The sequence below is a fragment of the Amblyomma americanum genome, chromosome 7, assembly GCF_052857255.1.
Source record: "Amblyomma americanum isolate KBUSLIRL-KWMA chromosome 7, ASM5285725v1, whole genome shotgun sequence".
In the NCBI taxonomy this organism is placed as follows: Eukaryota; Metazoa; Arthropoda; class Arachnida; order Ixodida; family Ixodidae; genus Amblyomma; species Amblyomma americanum.
Window position 1 is genome coordinate 161308929 of NC_135503.1, and position 24613 is coordinate 161333541.

At 44.7% G+C, this 24613-nt stretch overlaps 1 protein-coding gene across 1 annotated transcript in view; it reads right to left on the reverse strand.

Annotated features, from left to right (window-relative positions):
• The window catches only part of LOC144096728 (protein 5NUC-like), a 591711-nt gene that overhangs the window by 12104 nt on the left and 554994 nt on the right, over positions 1-24613 (reverse strand). Inside the window, 1 exon segment of the mRNA XM_077629576.1 lies at positions 5177-5380. Coding sequence (XP_077485702.1) covers positions 5177-5380 — 204 coding nt within the window.

Sequence of the window (24613 nt, forward strand, 5' to 3'; positions counted from 1 at the left end):
AGACTTTAATCAACCAAATGATCAGGAAGGCTTTCGTAAAAGATATTCCACAATAGATCATATTCACACTATCAATCAGGTGATAGAGAAATGCGCAGAATATAACCAACCACTGTATATAGCTTTCATTGATTACGAGAAAGCATTCGACTCAGTGGAAACCTCCGCAATCATACAGGCATTGCGCAATCAGGGGGTAGAAGAGCCTTATGTCAAAATACTGGAAGATATATATAGCAGCTGCACAGCTACTATAGTCCTCCATAAAGTCAGCAATAAAATTCCAATAAGGAAAGGCGTCAGGCAAGGGGACACGATCTCGCCAATGCTATTCACCGCCTGTTTACAGGAGGTATTCCGAGGCTTGAAGTGGGAAGAGTTGGGAATAAGAATAAATGGAGAATACCTAAATAATCTGCGATTAGCTGATGACATTGCCTTGCTGAGTCACTCTGGAGGTGAACTGCAAATCATGATCAATGAGGTAGACAGGCAGAGCAGAACGATTGGTCTAAAAATTAACATGCAGAAAACCAAGGTAATGTTGAACAGCCTAGCAAAAGAACAACAGTTCACAATTGGCAGCGAGAGCCTAGAAGTTGTGCCGGAATACGTCTACTTAGGGCAGGAAGTGACAGCTGATCCGGATCCTGAGAGGGAGGTAACTAGAAGGATAAGAATGGGGTGGAGCGCATATGGCAAGTTCTCGCCGATCATGAGCGGCAGTTTACCAATTTTTCTCAAGAGAAAAGTGTACAACATCTTTATCTTACCGGTACTCACCTACGGGGCAGAAACGTGGAGGCTAACGAAAAGAGTTCAGCTGAAGTTAAGCACAACTCAGCGAGCCATGAAAAGAAAAATGATAGGTGTAACGTTAAGAGACCGGAAGCGGGCAGAGTGGGTGAGGGAACAAACACGGGTTAATGACATCCTAGTCGAAAGCAAGAGAAAGAAATGGGCTCGAGCAGGGCATGTAATGCGAAGGCAAGATAACCGCTGGTCCTCAAGGGTAACGGAATGGATTCCAAGAGAAAGTAAACGTAGCAGGGGGCGGCAGAAGATTAGGTGGGCGGATGAGATTAGGAAGTTTGCAGGCAAAGGGTGGATGCAGCTGGCAAAGGACAGGGTTAATTGGAGAGACATGGGAGAGGCCTTTACCCTGCAGTGGGTGTAGTAAGGCTGATGATGATGATGATGATGATGATGATCGCAACCAAGATGAGACGGCACACGCCAAGGCGCACAAGCTCGCGAACCGCGCCGGTGACCGCCGTCCATGGGAGAGCACCAAAGACGGTTTGACCTGCTACAACAAACTAACCAAGGCCCACTGCCTGGCCCGCCGAACCTTCCCTACGCCCAGCGGCAAGCTGGACAGGGCGCAGGTGGTGGCCCTCAGACAACTACAGATACTCACGTACCCTAACCCGGAACAATACCACAGGCTCTACCCCGGCACATACCCGACAAATAAACGCAAGGTCTGCCACAGTGATATAAGCACTTGATATAACTCACAGTGATATAACTCACATGCTCTGGGACTGTAACAAAAACACACACGGCGCTAACTCTGGAACCCTCCCGCCGCGGTGGGCCGCTGCCTTGCGCAGCCCCAGCCTCGGTGACCAAATCTTGGCCGTCCAGCAGGCCCGCGAGGCGACGGCGAGGAAACACCTCGACGTCCCCACGTGGGAGACTCAAGGCCCCGTCGGCGACAGGTCTGCAGGACTATAAAGTTGTTACCAACCAAACTTCTACTACGGCACCTTACTTCCTTTCTTCTTTCACTTCCTCTTTTATCCTTTCCCGTACGGCGCGGTTCGGGTGCCCACCGATGTATGTGAGACAGTTACTGCGTCATTTCCTTTCCTCCAAAAACCAATTTTCATTTTCATTTTTCTCCAATAGGCCGACTCCTCTTCTCTCCATGAATCCGCCAACATGCGCTCGGTGTGTGCTCTCACCCACGCCTTGGCTCCGCCCACTTGCGCCTGGCACCCGCTCGCTCTCTCCCCACTACACTGCACATGTGCTTGGCGCTTACTTTGCCTCCCGCCACTAGGCTGCACCTGTGCTCGGCGCTTGCTCTCCCTCTCCCTACTACGCTGTATCTGTGTTTGGCGCTTGCCCTCCCTCTCGCTACTACACTAAACCTGTGTTTGGTGCTTGCTCTCCCTCCGGCCACTATGCTGCACCTGTGCTTGGCGCTTGCTCTCACTCTCCCCCTATGCTGCACCTGTGCTTGGCGCTTGCTCTCCCTCTCCTTCTATGCTGCACCTGTGCTTGGCGTTTGCTCTCCCTCTCACCACAATGCTGCACCTGTGCTTGGCGCTTGCTCTCTCTCCCGCCACACACCGCACCTGTGCTTGGCGTTTGTTCTCCCTCTCCCCACTACGGTGAACCTGTGCTTGGGGCTGTCTCTCCCTCCCGCCACTACACTGCACCTGTGCATTGGCGCTCGCTCTCCCGCCACTACGCTTCATTTGTTCTTGGCGCTCGCTCTCTCTCCCCCCACTACGCTGCACCTGTGCTTGGCGGTTGCTCTCCCTCCCGCCAATACGCTTCACTTGAGCTTGGCGCGCGCTCTCTCTCCCGCCACTACACTGCACCTGTGCTTGGCGCATGCTCTCCAACTTCCCCCTACGCTGCACCTGTGCATGGCGCTTTCTCTCCCTCTCCCCCTATGCTGCACTTGTGCCTGGCGCTTGATCTCCCGCTCCCCACTATGCTGCACCTGTGCACTGGCGCTCGCTCTCCCTCCCGCCACTATGCTGCGCCTGTGCTTGGCGCTTGCCCCCTCTAACCACTACGCTGCACCCGTGCTTGGCTCTTGCGCTCCCTCCCTCCAATACGCTGCACCTGTGCTTGGCACTTGCTCTCCCTCTCCCCACTATGATGCACCTGTGCTTGGCGCTTGCTGTCCCTCCCGCCACTATGCTGCACCTGTTTGGCGCTTGCTCTCCGTCTCGTTAGAGTATGCCCTCTCCACATCGCTACGCCTGCGTTCTGACACCTGTCCCATGAAAGCGTTGAAAAGAACAGCCCCGCTGTTCAAATCGGGGAGTGGTTCGAGCTAATGAGTGGGGTCCTTATTCCAGGGCTCCACTAGTTTGAGCTATCCTGCGGACCTGATGGATATGTGCCAGGCAATGCCGTGCAGGCGGCAGCCGGATGTATGACGGAGAGAGGGAAGAAATTGTTCTTTAAAGCCTGGTTTTAGAATGGTAGATTGTGGAAAAGGTGTAGTCTACCAGATACCCCTTTCTTGCGGTGGCTACTACGTTGGACCAACGGGACGTTGTTTAAACATGCACCTTATGGAACACAACAAATCTTCGGACAGCGGTACAGAATCTAATCTACAGATTCATTGTCGCGAATGCGATCACACATGTAACCCTTCGTTTCATGAAACGCAGGTTATTTTCACACATAGCGAGTAGAAAGTAAGGGCTTACGATACTGATAAGGGTGGTTCGTTTTTGTGTATCAGCAATCCGCCGTTCATCATCATCATCATCAGCCTGACTAAACCCACTGCAGGGCAAAGTGCTCTTCCATGTCTCTCCAAATAACCCTGTCCTTTTCGAGCCGCGCCCATCGTATTCCTGCAAGCCTCTTAATCTCATCCGCCCACCTAAATTTTTACCGCTCCTGATATGATTGCCTTCTCTTGATATCCACACTGTCGCCCTAAGGAGCAACAGTTATTTTGCCTTCCCATTACATGCCATGCACAAGCCCATTTCTTCCTCTTGATTTAACCTAGGATGTCATTAACCCGCGTTTGTTCTCTCACCCACTCTGCCCTCTTCTGGTCCCTTAACGTAACACCTATCATTTTGCTTTCCATAGCCCGCTGAATTGTCCTTAAGTGGAGACGAACCCTTTTCGTTAGCCTCCAAGTTTCTGCCCCGTAGGTGGGTACCCATATGATACAGTTGTATACTTTTCTCTTTAGGGATATTGGTAAACTGCAGTTCGTGATCTTAGAGAACCCGCCATAGGCGCTCTACCCCATTCTTATTCTTCTAGTTATATCCCTCTCATGATCCGGAAAATCCCTAAGCAGACTCATGCCACTTCTAGCACCTCGCTACCAATTCTGAACTACTGTTCCCTTGCTATACTGTTGAACTTTACTTTGGTTTTCTGAAGGCTAATTTTAGACACACCGTACTGCTCTGCCTGTCTGACTTATCGATCATGTTTTCCAATGCATCTCCTGGGTGACTCGGCTAAGCAATGCCACCAGCGAATCAAAGAATATTTAGGTATTCTCATTTACTCTTATCCCCAATTGTTCCCAAATTAGGCCTCGGAATGCCTCCTGTAAACAGGCGGTGTATAGCATTAGGGAGGTGTCAACCTCCCCGACACGCATCCTTATTGGAATTTTATTCCTGACTTCAGTAGGGTTATAGTACCTGTACCGTAGTTATGGATTTCTTCCGGTACTGTTATACAAGACTCTTCTGCACCTTGATTCCTCAATACCTTAATCACTGAGGAGGTTTCCACTGAGTCAAATGCTTGCTCGTAATCATTAATGATGTATATAGAGGTTCGTTATATCCTGCGCATTTTTCTATCACCTGATTTACAGAGACAATAATATCTATTGTAGAATATCCTTTACGAAAGCCTGTCTGATCATTTGGTTGATTGAAGTCTCGGGTTTCTGCTGACTCTGTTAGTGATTATCTTAGTAAATACCTTGTAGACAAAGAACAGTAAGCTGATCGGCATGCATTTTTTCAGGTCCTTGGCGTCTCCTTTCTTATGAATTAAGATAATGTTAGTGTTCTTCTGAGCCTCTGGTACGTTCGAGGTCATAAGATATTGCATATACAAGATGGCTAGTTTTTCTAGCATTATCTTTTCTCCGTCCTTTAACTTATCTGCAAAACTGCAATATTAAGAACAAGCATGCCACGGCCCTTTTAAGCTTAGTAAAATTCAAGCTAGGCTTGTTTGTTCTTGGCTGTTAGCAGGATCATTGCAGCTCGACAGGACAACACAGAGTGAGGATGCACAGGACAGCGCTCTTTTCTTTATCGTCCTGTTGTGCCGCAAAACCCTTCACGCTTCCATTCTCGGCAGACGTCCGGAAGCCCACGGAAGGCGGAACATGTTTACGCTCAGCGAGACAGCTTTTTCCGCCCCTCACCGGTGTCGTACATGTCCCTGGGGGCGACGAACGAGAAGTCGAAGTTGTCCCCTCCATGCACGATGTAGCTGAGGGCACCTATGCGGTACACTCGGCTGTCGTCCACACGTTCGAAGTGAGGCACACGGCACTCGGTGCACAGGATCCGCAAGTCCGCCACGCGCTCCAGGGGTCGCCGGTGCGCGTCGTACACCACGCGCAACCCTGCAACGGGTTCAAGGCTGACTCCTTTTCGTTGCTGCGCATGCGCGCTGTACTGCACACGCTACGCGCAGCAATAAACCTTGTTCAAGTCAGCGCTTTGTGAATGTTTTCAAGAGGCGCTGTGTGAATGAAAGCATGAAATACCAACTCGCCCAGCAGCAGATTTTAATGAAGTTTACTCCCGTCCGACGAAGACCAACAGCGTTCCCTGAAATCAGAGCTTTTTCGATGAACGACAATTACCAGTGAGGATTCTGCGTCGACTGTCTCTACAGTGTATTCAAATTCTGATCCTATTCGACTACGGAAGCAGGTAATATGTGCCTGCCACATTGATAGCTCGTGGCGAGTATTCATGCCACTACCGGCGCAGCGGTTAAGCAATGAACCACTGCACGAGCAGGTGGCTATTTACAACACATCCTTCAGTGGCGCCAGTGAGGCCCTTGTTTCTCTTCCGTTCTCGCAAGCCTCATTTTTGCACAATTACGAAGTTCTTTGGGAGGCTGCAGATTTTACACATAGGCCTGCTGTTGTCCAAATGATATCTTTGTTTTGGTTTTTCATTCTTCGTGCGGAGTGTCAACTTCCATACAAGTGGAAAGGGAGGATGGTTAGAAGCTGGAATATTGAGAAAGAGGCCACCAAATTACACAGTTGCAGGTGGAACGCTCCACTTTAGCCATATTTCTGGAGGATCTGCCCATAAAAGCCAGCGTGCATGGTCACCTGATGATGCCTACAGATCCCTTGTGCCGCATGCGAAGAAGATTGCGCGCCATCAGATGCAATAGCTGACTGCAGTGACCGGATGCAGATACCATGCTGGCAGATGTGCAGAAGTTTCAGACATAACACTAAACGCAAAAGGAAACGTACTTAAAACCTGTCGTTGCGCCGCATAGAGGCTTGCAAAACCACATTGAGGTTGTCCTCTATCACTGCTGCTGTTCATGCTTTATATGAGAAGCATGGAAATAAGGCTACAAGGAAGCGATCTAGGTTTTGATCTGTCATACACATTAGGCGGAAAGGTGGTTGAGCTACGACTACCGGGTTTAATGTATGCGGACGATATTGTACTGTTAGCAGATAGCCAGGAAGATTTGCAAAGTGTGGTGAATTCCTGTGGAGACGAAGGAGACAGTCTAGGTTTCAGTTTTAGCGCAACTAAGTCAGGTGTGATGGTTTTCAACAGTACAACTGATCAGGAGCTTGCAATACAAGGTCATGAAATACCCCGAGTGGCCGAATACAAATACCTCGGGGTATGGGTAAACAAAGGGCATATGTACACGGAAAAGAACGAACAGTCTCCATAGCAAACGGGCGAAGAGATGCCACGATAATGAAACATAGGGCACTGGCAGGGTACAACAGGTATGAAGCCCTCAGATGTATTTGGAAAGGAATAATGGTGCCGGGGCTTACTTTCGGGAATGAGGTTCTATGCTTCAGGGCTGAAGTTCAGTCGAGATTAGAAGTAAATCAGAGAACTGTTGGAAGATTAGCATTAGGTGCCCACGCCAAAACCACAAACGAGGCAGTACAGGGGGATTTGGGCTTGGAAACGTTCGAAGCACGGGAAGCTCAGAGTAAAGTACTATACGAAGAACACCTGAGGAATATGGATGATAACAGGTAGGCAGCTAAGGTATTTAAATACCTGTACAGAAAGAGCGTGACACACAGTGGCGGAAACGAACTAGAAAGCTGGCCAGTAAGCTCGTCAGAGACGAAGAAGGAGAAAAGAAAGAGCATTAAACGACAGGTTAAAAACGTCGAAGGTAAAAATGGGATAGAGCCAATGAAAAAGAAGTATAGTATAGAACTATATCGATGCTGGAAAAGGCAGATCAGGAAGGAAACGTTTTCTGATAACTCAAGCGGCAGTGCCCTCCTTTTTGAAGCTGGGTAGGGTGTGTTAGAACGCGCAGCTACAAAAAGAAATTTAACGAAGATGACACATGTGCTGTGTGTGGTAAATCGGTAGAAACAATAGAACACCTCATTATTAAATGTGATGGTATCCATGCCGATGTCAATGTAGGCACAGTCACTCTTCCTGAGGCCTTTTGGTTTAGAGATAACAACAGTCACGTAAATAAATCTGCGGCGAAAATTAGCAAAAAGCGATTGGAGGATTGGTGGCTCAAAAGTAGAGAGATTACATAAGTTTTAAAGAGTAGTAAGACGTATTGTAAAGAATATGGAGAATTTTATTAACAACTTACAGCAGAGTTAAACAAAAATAAAGGAAAAAAACTGAGTATGGTGACAACTACCACTGCCTCGTTTCAAAGGGGACGCTCCTACCTTCCATCCATCCATCCAGCAACAACCTGAAAAAAACGAGCAATGACACATATATGCCGGATGTGCGCGTGTAGGTGAAAACAAAAAGTGATATGCTTGATCGCCTGCTTCCGTTAAAAGAAGTTGTTGAAAACATGGAAGACGCATTCTGATTCATGTGATACCAATATTATTGCCTTCTAGCACGAACAGAGAAAAACTAGGAGGAGGTACGGGATGTGAAACGAAGGTTCGAAAAAATTGAACCCTAATTGTCAGGCCCTTGCGCAACTGCAAGCTAGAAATGAAGAGCAGAAGACTGAACCTTGAAATACACATATTTTCTCAAACATAAAATGAAAACATGATGGCCAAGATAAATGAGATGGCCGTGCGGGCTAGGTTGCCGCCGTTATTGAACAATGGCATAAATACGATTCAGTATCTACCGGCAAGAGAACAATGTGCAGTCATAATCTGCCGTTTTACACAGCACGCAAACATGAAGAAGAGGAAAAACTTGCATGACAGTGATGAGAAGACTTTCGTTCGAGAAAATTTGAGAAGGACCCGCCAATTATTGTAGCATGCAAGAGCCTGGGCTAAAAAAAATCTTCAATTTTGAGTGGCGCAGCAATAGCAAAAATCTTGTTCGGAAATGTGAAGGACTACACAGCAGTTGTGATCAGAAGCGCCTGCGACCTCGAGCAACTCGTATGACCTTGTACACTATGCAGGTATTGTACTGGGTCTTTAGCTGTGATAAATTCTGCAATAGGAAGTTTTTCTACCTTATTTTTGTGTTGAGTTCAGGCGTAACCTATGGCTTATGGATCATTTTTTTGTAATTCTTAACATGCGCCACCGGGAAACTCGTTTCATATATTGTTTCAGAATTGCTACAATCTTTCCTTAAGCCATAATTCTATCTCTATTTTCCCGACGGTGCATGTTAAGAGAAAAAAAAAGATCCGTAAGCCATTGGTTAGCCTGAACTCAACACAAGAATACGGCGGAAAAACTTCCTACCGCAGAAAGTTATCGCAACTAAAGACCAAGGACAGTTCCAAGACATCAAAGCATACAGGAATTGTCTTAATAAAGACCTGTGATGGCCGAAGCAGGCATACTACAAAAGCTTTTTGACCCCGCTTCTAGTGGATCGGATGTCGTGTGGAAAAGACTAAACTTCCTGATAAAGTACAACGTTCCGCGAAGTGGCGCTCAGAAACTACAGATTGAAAATGTAAAGGTGGCTGAAAAGCCATTAGCTGACGAATTTAGTAATCGTTTTGTATATATCACAGAGAAAACTAGCCCAACCAACCATCTAACAAAGAGGCTGCGGAACGAGCACTTCGTTGATCCAGTTAATGCGGAAGAAGTAAACGCAGTAGCATTGGGATTTAACAACACTAGTGCTACAGATATTGATGGCTTTCAGGTGAAGCCTACTAGGTACGCTGCCGACCTTCTTATGCCGATCATAACATATATTCTTAATTCGTGCATAAGTTTTGGAATTTTTCCTTACAGAATGCAAATTTCGCATCTCACCGTGGCATATGAGAAAGAGGATAAAAACGACATGGGGAATTACATACCAATAATGACACTACCCATCTTCTCTAAAGCCTTTAAAACGGTCCCTTTGAGTCATAAATCTGAGGAAAAGCATAACTTCTTTATTGACTCTGTATACGGATTCTGGAAAGGCACAGAGCTTGCTCTAATGCACAAAAAAACACATTCGGATTTCATCAGAAAAAGGATAGCTAGTAATCGGAATATTCCTCGATCCCAATGGATGTTCCGATCATTTAAATCTTTAGTTATTACTTCAAAAAACGCAACGATACAGTTCTCACAGAAAGGCGGCAAATATGCTGAAATCTTACATGCAACATCACAGCCAAGTAGCTGAAATTGATCGCTACCAATCTGAGGTGCAGCGATGGAGAAGAGGATCGGGGTTCGAATCGCAGCGTACGCAATTCGCCGGTTTCGAGAAATCAAACACGCATGCCGGTGCAATTGCATAAACAGGCCTGGGGTGCGGCCTCATCTTCTTGACTAGAACCGACACGCTCTCCTTCACCAAGAAAAGATTTGGCAACCCTGATGTAGTACTTGGCCACAACCTTCTATAAAAAAAACAATGAAACCTCGGCCCTCAGTGCCCAGTAGCTGCGCAGCCACTAGCCAAGGCGGCGGTCAGACCTGCAGCAAATGGTGCTAACCCTTACAAAAATTTTTCGTAACATTCTTTAAACTCTTTAGAAAAATGCTCATAGAACCTATCGACATTGAATGAAAAGTCTTTCGAATGCCTTTACACTTTGTAGTAACGACCTGTCAACTGTCTTCCGTCAATTGGCCACCGATATCCAAAAGAGTCAAGTACGGAGAAAGTCTTTATACTTCCTATCCTCTTAATATATAGTGGCTATCATCACCTTATCGACTGTTTCTATATACTTCTTCTTATCAACCAACCACTTAACAACAATGTCTACCAACGCCCTATCAACGATATTCCGACAACTGGCCACCGTTATTCAAAAGAATCAAGTATATAGAATGTATAAGCTTCCCATCATCCCCATATCAGGTTTCTATATACTTCCTATAAATCACATACCAACAATGTCTATCAACACCGTATCAACAGTGTTCTGACAATTGGACACCATTGCCCAAAAGACTCAAGTACTTAGAAAGTTTTTATACTTCCTATTCTCCTAATATATAGTGACTATCACCTCCTTATCGACAGTTTCTATATACTTCGTATCACAACTTACCAACAATGTCTACCAACGCCCTATCAACAGTCTTCCGATAATTGGCTACCGTAATTCAAAATACTCAAGTACATAGAGTGTCTAAACTTCCTATCATCCGTGTATCAAGTTTCTATATACCCCCTATCAACCACATACCAACAATGTTTCCCAACGCCATACTAACAATGTTCCGACTATTGGACACCGTTGTCCAAGATTCAAGTACAAGGAAAGTCTTTATGCTTCCTATCGTCTTAATATATAGTTGCTATCATCCCCTTATGGACAGATTCTATATACTATGTATCAACCACTTACCAACATTGTCTACCAACGTCCTATAAACAGTCTTCGGACAATTGGCCACCGTTTTTCAAAAGGCTGAACTACTTAGAATGTCTAAACTTCCTATCATCCAAGTATCAAGTTCCTATATACTTCCTATCAACCACATACAGAAAAGTCTACCAACACCATACCAAGAGTGTTCCGACAATTGGTTACATCTGTCCAAAGACTCAAGAATGAACAAAGTCTTTACACTTCCTATCCTCTTAATATACAGTGGCTATCATCCCCTTATCGACAGTTTCTATATATGTCGTATCAACCACTTACCAACAATGTCTGCCAACGCCCTGTCGACGGTCTTCCGACAATTGGTCATCGTTATTCAAGACTCAATACATAGAATGTCTGAACTTCTTATAACCCCCTTATCAAGTTTCTATGTACTTGCTATCAACCACATACCAACAATGTCTACTGACACCCTACCAACAGTGTTCCGACAATTGGACACCGTTGTCGAAAAGACTAAAGTACGAAAAAAGTCTATATACTTCCTATCCTCTTAATGTATAGTGGCTATCATCCCATTATCGACAGTTTCGTTAAAGTTATCAACCACTTACAAACAACGTCTACCAACGCCCTATCAAGGGTATTCTGACAATTGGACACCATTGTCCAAAAGAGTCAAGTACAAATAAAGTCTTGATACTTCCTATCCTCTTAATATATAGTTACTATCATCCCCATTTCAACAGTTTCTACATACTTTGTATCAACCATACCAACGCCCTATCAAAGGTCTTCCGACATTTGGCCACGGTTATTGAAAAGACTCAAGTACATAAAGTGTCTAAACTTCCTATCATCGCCGTTTCAAGTTTCTATATACTTCCTATCAACCACATGCCAACAATGTCTACTAACACTCTGCCAACAGTGTTCCGACAATTGTACACCTTTTTCCATAAGTTCAAAGTTTTATAAGTTCAAAATCGTTACGTGAGCACTGCATCCTAGACTGTTTAAAAATATCAGGTGCAATATGCAAATTATTACATTCCTTTACCGCGCACAAGCCCTAACGCACATGAGCGCTGCAAGAAGTGCATGACACAGCAAAATATTTTAGAGAGAACAGTACACAAATAAAATATTGCCTTCGGCGCTGAAGCCCTAGACTCCTCAGTTCACCGTTGCTAATGATGGACAAGCAGGAATTGCGTAGCGATTTTATATGCTTGATGCGAAGCCATCACGACCCTAGAAGAGTCAACGTTATTGCTTGCGCGCATCAGAGAAATAAATGGGGTTGTCAGCTATCTGTAGCTGACAAGTTTAGGGAAATGAGGGGCTCGTTTCACGAACATATGAAGGACGCCAACAGCCACCGAAACCAAGGTGCATAGGAGAATGTTTCAATTATGTTTAAATTTGTAGTGCTGAACCGATGGAAGAATAATACATCGATTAATCTGTCGCTTTTAGGAAATTTATTATAAAGCAGAGAAAAAGTAACCCTGCCGCCGATGGCATCCGAACCCACGACCTCCGAATTTCGCGTCCGGTGCTCTATGAACGGAGCTATGGCGACGGCCTTCCAAGCTGCTGCTCTCGTCGGTATTTATGTTTTCGCGTGTAAGTGAACCTTGAGGGTTCACCAGCGCCACCGTCCTTTTCTTATGCTGCTTTATAATTAATTTTCTATAGGCGACCGATTATGTGAATTATTATTCTCCCAACGTTCAGCACTACAAATTAAAAAAAAAATAGAAACATTCCCCTATGCACCTTGGTTTCGGTGACTGTTGGCTTCCTTTACACACACACACACACACACACACACACACACACACACACACACACACACACACACACACACACACACACACACACACACACACACACACACACACACACACACACACACACACACACACACACACACACACACACACACACACACACACACACACACACACACACACACACACACACACACACACACACACACATATATATATATATATATATATATATATATATATATATATATATATATAATTCAGGGAAAAAGACTTCTTGGCACGGTCAGTAGTAGTGAATAAACAGAGACCACCGTTTGAAACAATGTAATTTGACGTTTCGGCCGTGGAACGGCCTTCATTAGAATAACATAATATGAACGGAGGACACAGAATATGACGGAGAGTGCAAAAAAAAGTACAAACATATAATGCACAGAAGATTAAAAACGTATCACACACGTGACTAGAACGCGAATGTGGGTCACAATGGCTGAACCGGAGGGCTACGTTACGAAATTTAGTGCGTTAACACTTTTAGCTACAGAATGCGACGACAGATGATTAAACGTGTCATGCTTAGAGTGCAAAAATGAGAAACCAGAATTACTGGACAGCAAGAACTTAAGAAGCCAGAAGTTGCACACTCTAAAAACACTAAAAAATACCGTCACTAAAAAACACAGGTCACAATAAAGCAGCATAAACGGTAACAGTATTAGCTTTCATTACAACGTGACAAAATAACTCATGACGCTATATGCCTGTTCTGTCCGAGCACAAGAAAAGAATAAATATGAAGCATACCCGTGCGGTGAGGTAAAAAGATAAACGTAGCGAAATTTTAGATATATGATGGAGCAGCAAGTTAAACAGACAGGCGCGAATAAACGCAAACGCGGGGTGCGATATACATGAAGAAAGAGCACGAACAGAATAGCACTTAACATCGGTGGATATCAGGGTGTTTGAACTGGCAGGGATCTCAATTTCCCCGTGCTTTCGTTCAAACCAGAAGATACTGTATTAAACTTATAGATCAGGAAAGACTCTCTAATTTCTCGGTCGTGATTAGATTTAAATGCATATTCCAGAATAGTAGCTATAATGTGATCAAATGAATTACCTGGGTGCTGAACGTGCCTTGATAGGGGCAGGTTTGGGAGGGATTTAACATGGGCTCTGTGGTTATTGAAGCGTAATCTAAAGGGGGTTCTGTCTGGCCTACATACTGAAGGGTACATATCGTACACTGGAGTAGGTAAATGACGTTCGCACTATCGCAGGTGAAGTCACCATGAATATTAAATTAAACTTAGAACCTGTACTGCTAACGCTCTGAGACGTAGTCATATGCGGACAAACTTTACAGCGGCTCTTGTTGCAAGGGTGGCAGCCTGTGGGTTGCGGAGGATTAGTTTTTGAAGAAGTTTGTATGTCCCGTAGATTTCTCGATCTTCTATAAACAGCCCTTGGTCGCTCTACGAATACTCCCTTCAGGCGAAAATTTTGCATGAGAATATTATAGTGTTTTTTTAAGATTGCCGAAACTTTTGGTGCGGATGCAGAATGAGTGAGGACAAGGTTGGTATTCGAGTGGGAAGTATCTGGTTTTTCTTTAGCGATTGGAATCCTTCGGGATTGTGTATCTGCGCGCTCTATGGCGTCATCGATCAGCTGAGGGGGGTAATTTTATTTAATGAACGCGCTACAAAGTGTGGCGCAGTTGCTTTTAAAGTCAGATTGTTTCGAGCAGATACGTTTGAACCGAAGTTTTTGACTGTAGGGGATGCTGGTTTTAACATGTTGGACATGACTGCTATCAAAGTGCAAATATTGCTGGCGGTCAGTAGATTTTCGGTACACCGTTGTAGTCAATCTGTCTTCGTGAAGCGAAACGGTGACGTCAAGAAAATTCACTTTACGTCTAGAGTACGTATGGGAAAATGATATAGAATGATGCAAGTTGTTGAAATCGGCTATAAATGAAAGCGGCTCGTCTTCACCATAGGGCCAAAAAATAAATATGTCATCAATGTAACGCCTATAGTAAAATGGTACTAATGACCGGCTTTTCAAAAATTCGGTTTCCAACAAACCCATAAATATGTTTGCATAATTAGGCCGAATGCACGTGCACATAGAGGTGCCACTAATTTGAACATAAGGCTTTCCCTCAAACTCAAAGTTGTTAAGTTCTAATATCAGTTTAAGTAAGATGGCCAGTGTACCACCGCCCACTATCTTTTCAATGCGAGCTTCATTGCAGACGGCGACGACTGCCTGGATACCATCTGCGTGCGGAATGTTCGTATAGGGTGAAGTGACGTCGAGGGTGACAAGCAAAGAACCCTGAGGAATGACAAGATCAACGATATCGGACAGGAAGTTTAGAATTGTCCTTTACGTAGGACGGAAATGTGGGCGGAACTCTATTAAGTAGCGTATCGACGTAGCGGGATAGATTTTCCGTAACAGTGCCGACACCAGAAACGATGGGTCGACCCGGAATGTTTACTTTATGAATTTTTTGTAACAAGTAGAATCTACCAGCAACCGGGCTAAGGGGAATGATTGAGCGAAAAACGTTTTCTGTAATTTGGTTATCATTATAAAGGTCTTGCAATGTATTCTTGAGAATTTCTTTGAACTGATTTGTGGGGTCATAGTCTAGATTTCGATAATAAGAACTGTCTGCTAGCTGCCTACATGCCTCTGCGACATAATCACTCTTGTTCATTACAACCACAGCTCCACCCTTGTCAGCAGGCTTAGTGATGATTTCATTACGAGACGCTAACTGTTTCATTGCTTGAAGCGTGACTGACTATTGGGAAGCATGACTGACTAGCCACGCCAGTTTCCGGTAACTGTGAATTTACGTCTTTTTCACTCGAATTTCTCAAGCTTAGAAAACTTGCCGAAAAACGCATTCGTCATGACTTGCATATTTCCACCCTTAGCACCTACTTGGCACCTTCAATCGCCCCGAAGGACCTTCGGTTAACAGTAAAACCAGCTATACGTGAAATGTCCGTCAGAAATAAATCAAAGTGGAACACAATACTAGCGACCGCTTCACTTGAACTAACCAGTGTTGTCTTAGAGCACTATGCCTCTTCCAAGAAATTGCTTGTTAACAAAGAGTACCAAATGCGCTCTCATTAAAAGCTCGGTTGTGTCGAATCATCTGCATTAGAAAAATATGAAACCGAAAAACTAAATGAACTTAGCGCCTTAAAAACAAGAAAGTTACTTCGTGATAACGTGGAGTGCTCTTTTCCCCAGCAACAACTTAATGGTTATGAATTCGGCCCTCATTCAACAGCCACAGATTGGCCCTCTGCTTTCTCAGAAGTGCCTGCCATAAAAAAAACATAGCAATCAAGATACTTCGACCGTAATGAATCTCTCTGTTTACAAATTAACCTTGGAAGAAAACAACGTGTTGTCCCGTGGCCTTAGTTTTTGCCCCTCTATAGGCGGCTACAGCGAGTTCCAGCTGCTGAAAGATTTGGACAATTTTGCCCGCAACCTGCGCCTCCGAGATTTTTTTTACGACAAAGCTAATTCTAACGCCCCGCGAAATTCATTGCCGTCTTACAAGCACTGGGCTCCCCCAACACAGCGGGACAAGTGCCTAGAGTTGTATAATGGTGCTGTGCAAAAAGATATTCTACAACTGTACAAGAGTAAGGTACCTTTCCACCGTAATCTTTCAGTTCGCGAAACTAGAGCAATGTAACAGTTAGCATCTCGTAATGAAATCATTATTAAGCCTGCTGACAAGGGTGGAGCTGCGGTTGTAATGAACAAGAGTTATTATTTCGCAGAGGCATACAGGCAGCTGGCAGACAGTTCTTTTTATCGACTTCTAGACTATGACCCCACAAATCAGTTCTCGCTCAATCATTCCCCTTAGCCCGGTTGCTGGTAGAGTCTACTTGTTACCAAAAATCCATAAAGCAAACATTCCGGGTCGACCCATCGTTTCTGGTGTCGACACTGTTACAGAAAATCTATCCCGCTACGTTGTTACGCTGATTAATAGAATTCCGCCCACATTTCCGTCCAACATAAAGGACAATACTAACTTCCTGTCCTATATCGTTGATCTTTTCATTCATCAGGGTTCTTTGCTTGACACCCTCGATGTCACTTCACTCTATACGAACATTGCGCATGCAGATGGTATCCGGGCAGTCGTGGCCGTCTACAATGAAGCTCGCATTGAAAATATATTGGACGGTGGTACACTGGCCACCTTACTTAAACTGATATTAGAACTTAACAACTTTAAGTTTGAGGGAAAGCATTATATTCAAATTAGTGGCACTTCTATGGGCACGCGCATTGGTCCTAATTAAGAAAACATATTTATGGGTTTGTTGAAAACCGAATTTTTGAAAAGCCCGTCATTAGTACCATTTTACTATAGGCGTTACATTGATGACATATTTCTTATTTGGCCCCATGGAAAAGACGAGCTGCTTTCATTTATAGCCGATTTCAACAACCTGCATCATTCTATATCATTTTCCCATACGTACTCTAGACGTAAAGTGAATTTTCTTGACGTCACCGTTTCGCTTCACGAAGACAGATTGACTACAACGGTGTACCGAAAACCTACTGACCGCCAGCAATATTTGCACTTTGATAGCAGTCATGTCCAACATGTTAAAACCAGCATCCCCTACAGTCAAATACTACAGTTCAAACGTATCTGCTCGAAACAATCTGACTGTAAAAGCAACTCCGCCCCACTTCTAGCGCGCTCATTAAATAAAATTACCCCCCTCAGCTGATCGATGACGCCATAGAGCGCGCAGATACACAATCCCGAAGGATTCCACTCGCTAAAGAAAAACCAGATACATACCACTCGAATACCAACCTTGCCCTCACTCATTCTGCATCCGCACCAAAAGTTTCGGCTATCTTAAAAAAAAAACACTATGATATTCTCATGCAAAATGTTCCACTGAAGGAAATATTCGTAGAGCCACCAACGGCTGTTTATAGAAGATCGAGAAATCACTGGGACATACTAACTTATTCAAAAACTAATCCTCCGCAACCCACAGGCTGCCACCCTTGCAACAAGAGCCACTGTAAAGTTTGTCCGCATATGACTACGTCTAAGAGCGTTAGCAGTACGGGCTCTAACTTTCATTTAAAAATTCAGGGTGACTTCCCCTGCGATAGTGCGAACGTCATTTACCTACTCCAGTGTACGATATGTAACCTTCAGTATGTAGGCCAGACAGAAACCCCTTTTAGATTACGCTTCAATAACCACAGAGCCCATTTTAAATCCCTCCCAAGCCTGCCCCTATCAAGACATGCTCAGCTCCCAGGTCATTCATTTGATCACATTACAGCTACTATTCTGGAATCTGCATTTAAATGCAATCACGACCGAGAAATTAGAGAGTCTTTCTTGATCTATAAGTTTAATACAGTATCTTCTGATTTGAACGAAAGCACGGGGAAATTGAGCCCCCTACCAGTTCAAACACCCTGATATCCACCAATGTTAAGTGCTATTCTGTTCGTGCTCTTTCTTCATGTATATCGCACCCTGCGTTTGCGTTTAATCGCGCCTGTCTGTTTAACTTGCTGCTCCATCATATTGCTAAAATTTCGCTACGTTCATCTTTTTACCTCACCGCACGGGTATGCTTCATATTTATTCTTTTCTTGTGCTCGGACAGAACAGGCATATAGCGTCATGAGTTATTTTGTCACGCTGTAATGAAAGCTAATACTGTTACCGTTTATGCTGCTTTATTGTGAGCTGTGTTCTTTAGTGACGGTATTTTTTAATCTTTTTAGAGTGTGCAACTTCTGGCTTCTTAAGATTTTGCTGTCCAGTAATTCTGACAAGGTGATGGTTCGGGCTAGTGGGTATGCTTTATGATCCATAGCGCAGCAACAAAACAGGGGACAAACACAAGCGCTAAACTTCCACTACGGCTTTATTTGTTGCACACAGAATATATACATCAAAACAGAACGATACCAGTCAGATTAGATAAGATACTTTGTGAACAAAGCTTAAGAATCACATGCAATACATTTCACCGGTTGGCATACTGCTCCGAGGCTAAAAATGCCATACCTTTCTTTGTCAGCGACAATGACGGACTGCTGACGCAGCTTTCAGGTCCAGCTCTTTCGATTGCGGCAGCCTCGATAATTTTCCTTGTTATTCTGTCGGCATTTGTGCCTATCACCTCGCATTCTTTGAAAATTGGAAGCTCAGAACAATTGGTTTTGTTTCTAAAAGAACTTGAAGAGCAAGATGTGGAATTTTTTTCAATAGATGTGAAAGATCTATATTACTCCCTGCCACATCAGCTGCTTATAGAATGTATCGAAGACTGCATTCATCGCTTTGGTGCTATTGCTTTTCAGAATGAATCAGGTGTGTCTGTTGACGGGTTCTTGAGTGTATTGTCTCTGTATCTGAAGTCCACCTTTGTTAGCTGGAATCAAGAGATATTTCTGCAAAAGGATGGAGTATGCATCAGCTCGTGCATTGCTCCAGCGCTCAGTGACCTCTACCTTGCTAGTCTAGACAGGCGACTGCAAAATAAACTGGATGTTGCTGTTGTCATTCGGACGTTTAGGTATGTTGATGACTACCTAGTCGTCCTTCGTAAGATCCATAGAGATGTTTCTGTAACAGCCGCAAACGCTATTTCTACCTTCTCTGAGTGTCTGCACCCTCTGAAGATCACCCATGAGCTTCCGGTTGAGGGCACTATTCGGTTTCTTGACCTAAAATTGGTTACTGGAAAGCAGGTTTGTTGGATGTATGAGCCCAGAGCTGAGAAGCCCCTATTACCCTTTTCGTCTGCGCATACGAGGCTGGTCAAGCGAGGGGTCGTGAAGACGTGCTTTTCAAATGCGGTTAGCGAGTCCTGCGCATGCTTGATGAAAAGTAATTTTTATAAGCAGGTGGACCGCCTCCGAGCAGCAGGATTCCCGAGACGCTTATTAGTTTCGGTCGCTGAGAGCTTGCATGAGCAGGAAAAGGCCAAGAAGACGAACTGATGGCGAAGGGGGCAGCAAGGTAGTGGTGGTGCCATATATCCACAAGCTGTCACACTCCCTCAAGAAGGTAGCACAAAAAGTGGGAGTGAAGGTATATATGTCTGCACCAGAAAAATTGTCCCGCATTTGCAAGGCTACCTGTCCCGACAGCAGGCCTCAGAATAGTTGCACGATTCGGCATAGAAACCCTTTCGTGCAGTGTACTGAAGATATAGTCTACAGTATCCCGCTTTCATGCGGCAAGGCGTACATTGGGTAGTAAGGCAGATGCCTTAATGAGCGGTTAAGCGAGCACCATAGGGAAGTTAGGGATGGCGGTTCCAGCAATTTGGCACGGCACTGTCGTGCTCATAAATGCAAGCATGGTTTTAAAGAATGCGAGGTGATAGGCAGAAATGCCGATAGATTAACAAGGGAAATTATCGAGGCTGCCGCAATCGAAAGAGCTGGACCTGAAAGCTGCGTCAGCAGTCCGCCATTGTCGCTGACCAAGAAAGATATGGCATTTTTAGCCTCGGAGCAGTATGCCAACCGGTGAAATGTATTGCATGGGATTCTTAAGCTTTGTTCACAAAGTATCTTGTCTAATCTGACTGGTATCGTTCTTTACTTCATGTATAAATTCTGTGTGCAACAAATAAAGCCGTAGTGGAAATTTAGCGCTTGTGTTTGTCCCCTGTTTTGTTGATGCGCTATGGATCATAACAGTAATTCTGGTTTCTCATCTTTGCACTGTAAGCATGGCACGTTTAATCATCTGTCATCGCATTCTGTAGCTAAGAGTGTTAACGCACAAAATTTCGCAACGTAGCCCTCCTGTTCAGCCATTGTGACCCACATTCGCGTTATAGACACGTGTGTGATACGTTTTTAATCTTCTGTGCATTATATGTTTGTACTTTTTTTGCACCCTCCGTCATATTCTGTGTCCTCTGTTCCTATTCTGCTGTTATTCTGATGAAGGCTGTTCCACGGCCGAAACGTCAAATTACACTGTTTCAAACGTTGGTCTCTGTTTATTCACTATATATATATATATATATATATATATATATATATATATATATATCAATGGTGACCTCTTGGCAACTGATTGATCAATATAAAAAAGGTCTTCTGAAGTTAAAAAACATACCAGGATTTATTTCCCAACGTTTCGCCTAGAGGACCAGCCTGTTCAGAGTGTACTGCATCATTAAAAAAAACCGGGTGCTTCGATTGCTGCAGTACACTTGAAAAAGCATGGTCCTCCAGTCAAAACGTCGTGAATTAATTCATGTTAGGTTTTTCTCACGTAACTACATATACCACGCGTTTCAGGGAACACTTAGTAATTCTCAAAAAACTTTTTTTTGGTAAAATTATTTCTTTATCAGTGTTGGTGGCCAATAAAACTGGTGAATCGTCTTATATAGTAATCTGGATAGCCAATTTTTAATGAGGTAATTCCACGAGACATCATACAGCCCAAATATTTGAAATTTTTAATATACTTGATTACTTGATATTAACACTGTGCATTCAACATGTTCGCCTAGCGCTGACCTGAAGCACGCGCCGCCTCAAAAAGAGGAAGTGAAAGTGACAGCGATCTGGAACTGTGGTCAAGACGTTCGTCGCCTCGACGCTCTGCCTCGACGCGTTCGACCTGTTCATCGCTGCCCCGACGGCTCTGCTCTGCTGGGAACGATCGGCTAAGTTTCGTGTGGCTGATTGTGGCATTTTCTCTCTGCGTCTTTGCGCGGTAAGGCAGTAAGTCCGGACTATGTCCACCCAGTCTCCCGGCCAGGGGAGTTCCCTCTGGTCGGCTTCTCTGTCAACTGATCTCCTACCGTTGGAAGCTTTTTTGCGCAGTGGTGTCGGCAGTATCCCTGTCGCGCTGGTGCCTAAGGATGGTGGTGCTATCAGGATGAACAACCCTGGTGCTGTTCGGGCTGCTCTCCAGTCGACGACTTCTCATTATGAGTCAATCTCAGAGGTTCGCCAGTTTGGACGCGGTGGCATTCTGTGCAGATCGCCAGACCTCGCCTGTGTAAGAGATTTACTAAACTCCTCATCCTTTGCCTCCCTTCGAGTAAGTTCTTTCATCCCTTCTCATCTGGCGTGCACGAAAGGTATTGTACGAGGTGTAGACTCTTCCCTGTCTCCGGCAGAAACTCTTGAGCTTCTGTCGGCTGCAGGTGTTGTTGCTGTGCACCGCTGTAACCGGGATGTAAACAACGTGCGGATGCCCACTGAATCAGTGATTGCTACCTTTGCCGGCACTTCCTGCCCATCTGAAATCAAGGCATGGCCTCTAATTTTTCGAGTAGACCCATTATCATCTCGGCCTCTGCAGTGTAACAACTGCTGGCGCTATGGACATAGCGCTGGCGGTTGCAAATCCAACTTGAGGTGTTGCAACTGTGGGGATGGTCATTCAACAAGCACCTGCACTGAGAAGAATGAGAAGTGTTGCCTTTGCGGTGGTGCGCACTCTGCAAACTACTCAAATTGTCCCTCTCGAGCTCAGGAAATTCAAATTCAGGAAATAATTGACAGGAAACGCTGTTCGCGCCGTGACGCTATTTCAGAGGTCAAAGAACGTGCCCACGGTTATGCCGGTGTGACCGCTCGGCAAGGTGTCATGTTAGACTCAACGCTGTCCCAGGCAATTGCGGCTGCTGTGGAGGCTTCGATGTCTAAAATGGTAGAAAAGATTGTCGCAAGTGTGTCGGAGTGCTTTACAAATGTTCTAGCGACTCAGATTACACATTTCGTGCAGGCTAGTTTGGCACCTCTTTCGACATCAATTCCCTCTCCTCTTATCCGGTCTCAAATTCCAGTAGCATCACAACCCCAGGAACAAACTTCTGTCACTTCCGCTGTACCTACCTCGGGTACTTCGAGGGATGTTGATATAATGTATGATTCCGAGATGGTGGAGCCTGATGCGCGGCTTCTTAAGCGCAGTGGGTCCCCCATGTCTCATTCGTTGTCTTCTCAGGGCACCCAGCCAAAATCAAAGAAGAAGCAGCTTGGCACTAAACCCAAGGATACCATTTTGGAGCAGGCAGTTGCTGCTGCTAGACTTTCGCAACCATAGCGTCGTTGCGAGTTCTGCAGTGGAACTGTCGCTCTATTCTTTCCGCTTCCACAGATTTACACTGCCTTTCTACACAGCTTAATCCTGATGTCATAATTCTGCAAGAAACGTGGCTTTCAACCAACAAACATTTTCATATCAAAAATTACCGGTCATTTCGCCTAGACCGCCAGTCAAGAGGCGGGGGTTTACTAACTTTAGTCTCTTCAAAATTTTGCCACAGGGCTGTGGTATCTTTTCAGCAAATGTCTCCTGACTGTGAGATTTTGGCAATAGACTTTGTACTTCCTGGGTGCTCTCCATTTTCAATAGCAAATTGTTATTTCCCCAATGGAGTCCAGGATGTTAGACCTCTGGATTTTTTACTCGTAAACTGTAAAAACCCAGTTCTCGTGGCTGGGGACTTCAATTCTCACCATGTGTCTTGGGGTTTCAGGACTAATTCATGCGGCAAGCGCCTTTGGGACTGGGTTTCTGATCACAACCTGATGTGCTTAAATTCAGGATCGGCCACTTATTTTCGCTCACACACGCAATCTGTTTTAGATCTCACGTTCATTAGTCCTGGAATTGGCGTAACGAATTGGTCGACAGTTGATAGCGGCACTTCAAGTGATCATATACCTATTCATTTTGATATCATATGTCGTGTTACTCCGGCGTCTTCTCAGTTGCGGTCACATGTAAATTATGACAGATTTCAGACGGCGTTGCGCTCTGCCCTTGCTCCAGTGTCTAACATCGCCGAGGTCCACCAGTCAGCAAGCATATGTCTGGCTATTGAGGAAAGCCGTAAAAAGTCGGAGTTCCTGGTGAGGCCAACAAAAGGGAATTCTTCTAACTGGTGGAATGCGGACTGTACAAGAGATTACAGGCGGAGGAAGGCAGCATGGAAAAAGCTTCTTCATAACCAATGTCCGAATAACTGGAGTGATTATAAATTTATTGCAGCCACCTTTAAACGCACAGTTTCTCGCGCAAAGGAAAAATATGACTGAGAACACTTCGATTATCTTTCAAAGGCGGGCAAACATCGTGCACTATTCGGTTTTCTACGGTCTAGGAAACAGCTCATGTCCTCTCATAATTGTCAGTCATTAGTTATGTCACCTGTAGAAGCTATCCAGGCGGTTGAATTAATAGCCACAGGCCTGCAAAAGCGGTTCTCGTCTTTACTACCTATGCGACCATTGTTGTTTGCACCAGTCGTACAAAATGATAATGCATCACAAGTAAATCTATCAGAGCTTTCACAAGTTGTCCAGAGATTGCCAGCGGCTGCTCCAGGCCCTGATGGTGTTACCACAAAGATGCTCAAGATTCTATTTGAAGAGTCTCCCAACTCCTTATTGCACCTAATAAACTACTCTCTTAAACACGCTTGGATACCTTCTGAGTGGAAGCTGTCCAAGGTGATCCCTTTACTTAAAAATCAGGGTGGAGGCTATGAATTGGATAATATTAGGCCAATTTCTTTAACATCAAACGTGGTAAAGTTGATAGAAAGGTTGTTACTAATTCGTGTGTCAGCCATTGTGGACCGCAAAAGTATACTCAGCCCGTGCCAACTCGGTTTCCGGCCACGGTGTTCGATATGGAATGTACATGCTGATCTTGAGAGCAGAATTCTCCTTGCTCGTCGTCAACGCCTGGTCGCGGCTTTGGTTACGTTAGATGTCGCCAAAGCTTACGACAGTGTAGAACACTCCATCCTGATACATAGGCTACAGTCTCTTCAATTTCCAGATTATATAGTTGCATGGATATCTGCATTTCTTCATAACAGGGAATTCTTTTGCGTCCATAATGGTGTTCATTCAGAGAGGTATAGACAAACGCGAGGTGTACCGCAAGGAGCTGTTCTTTCTCCTGTGCTCTTTAATATTCTGTTAAGCTCAATTCCTCTCCA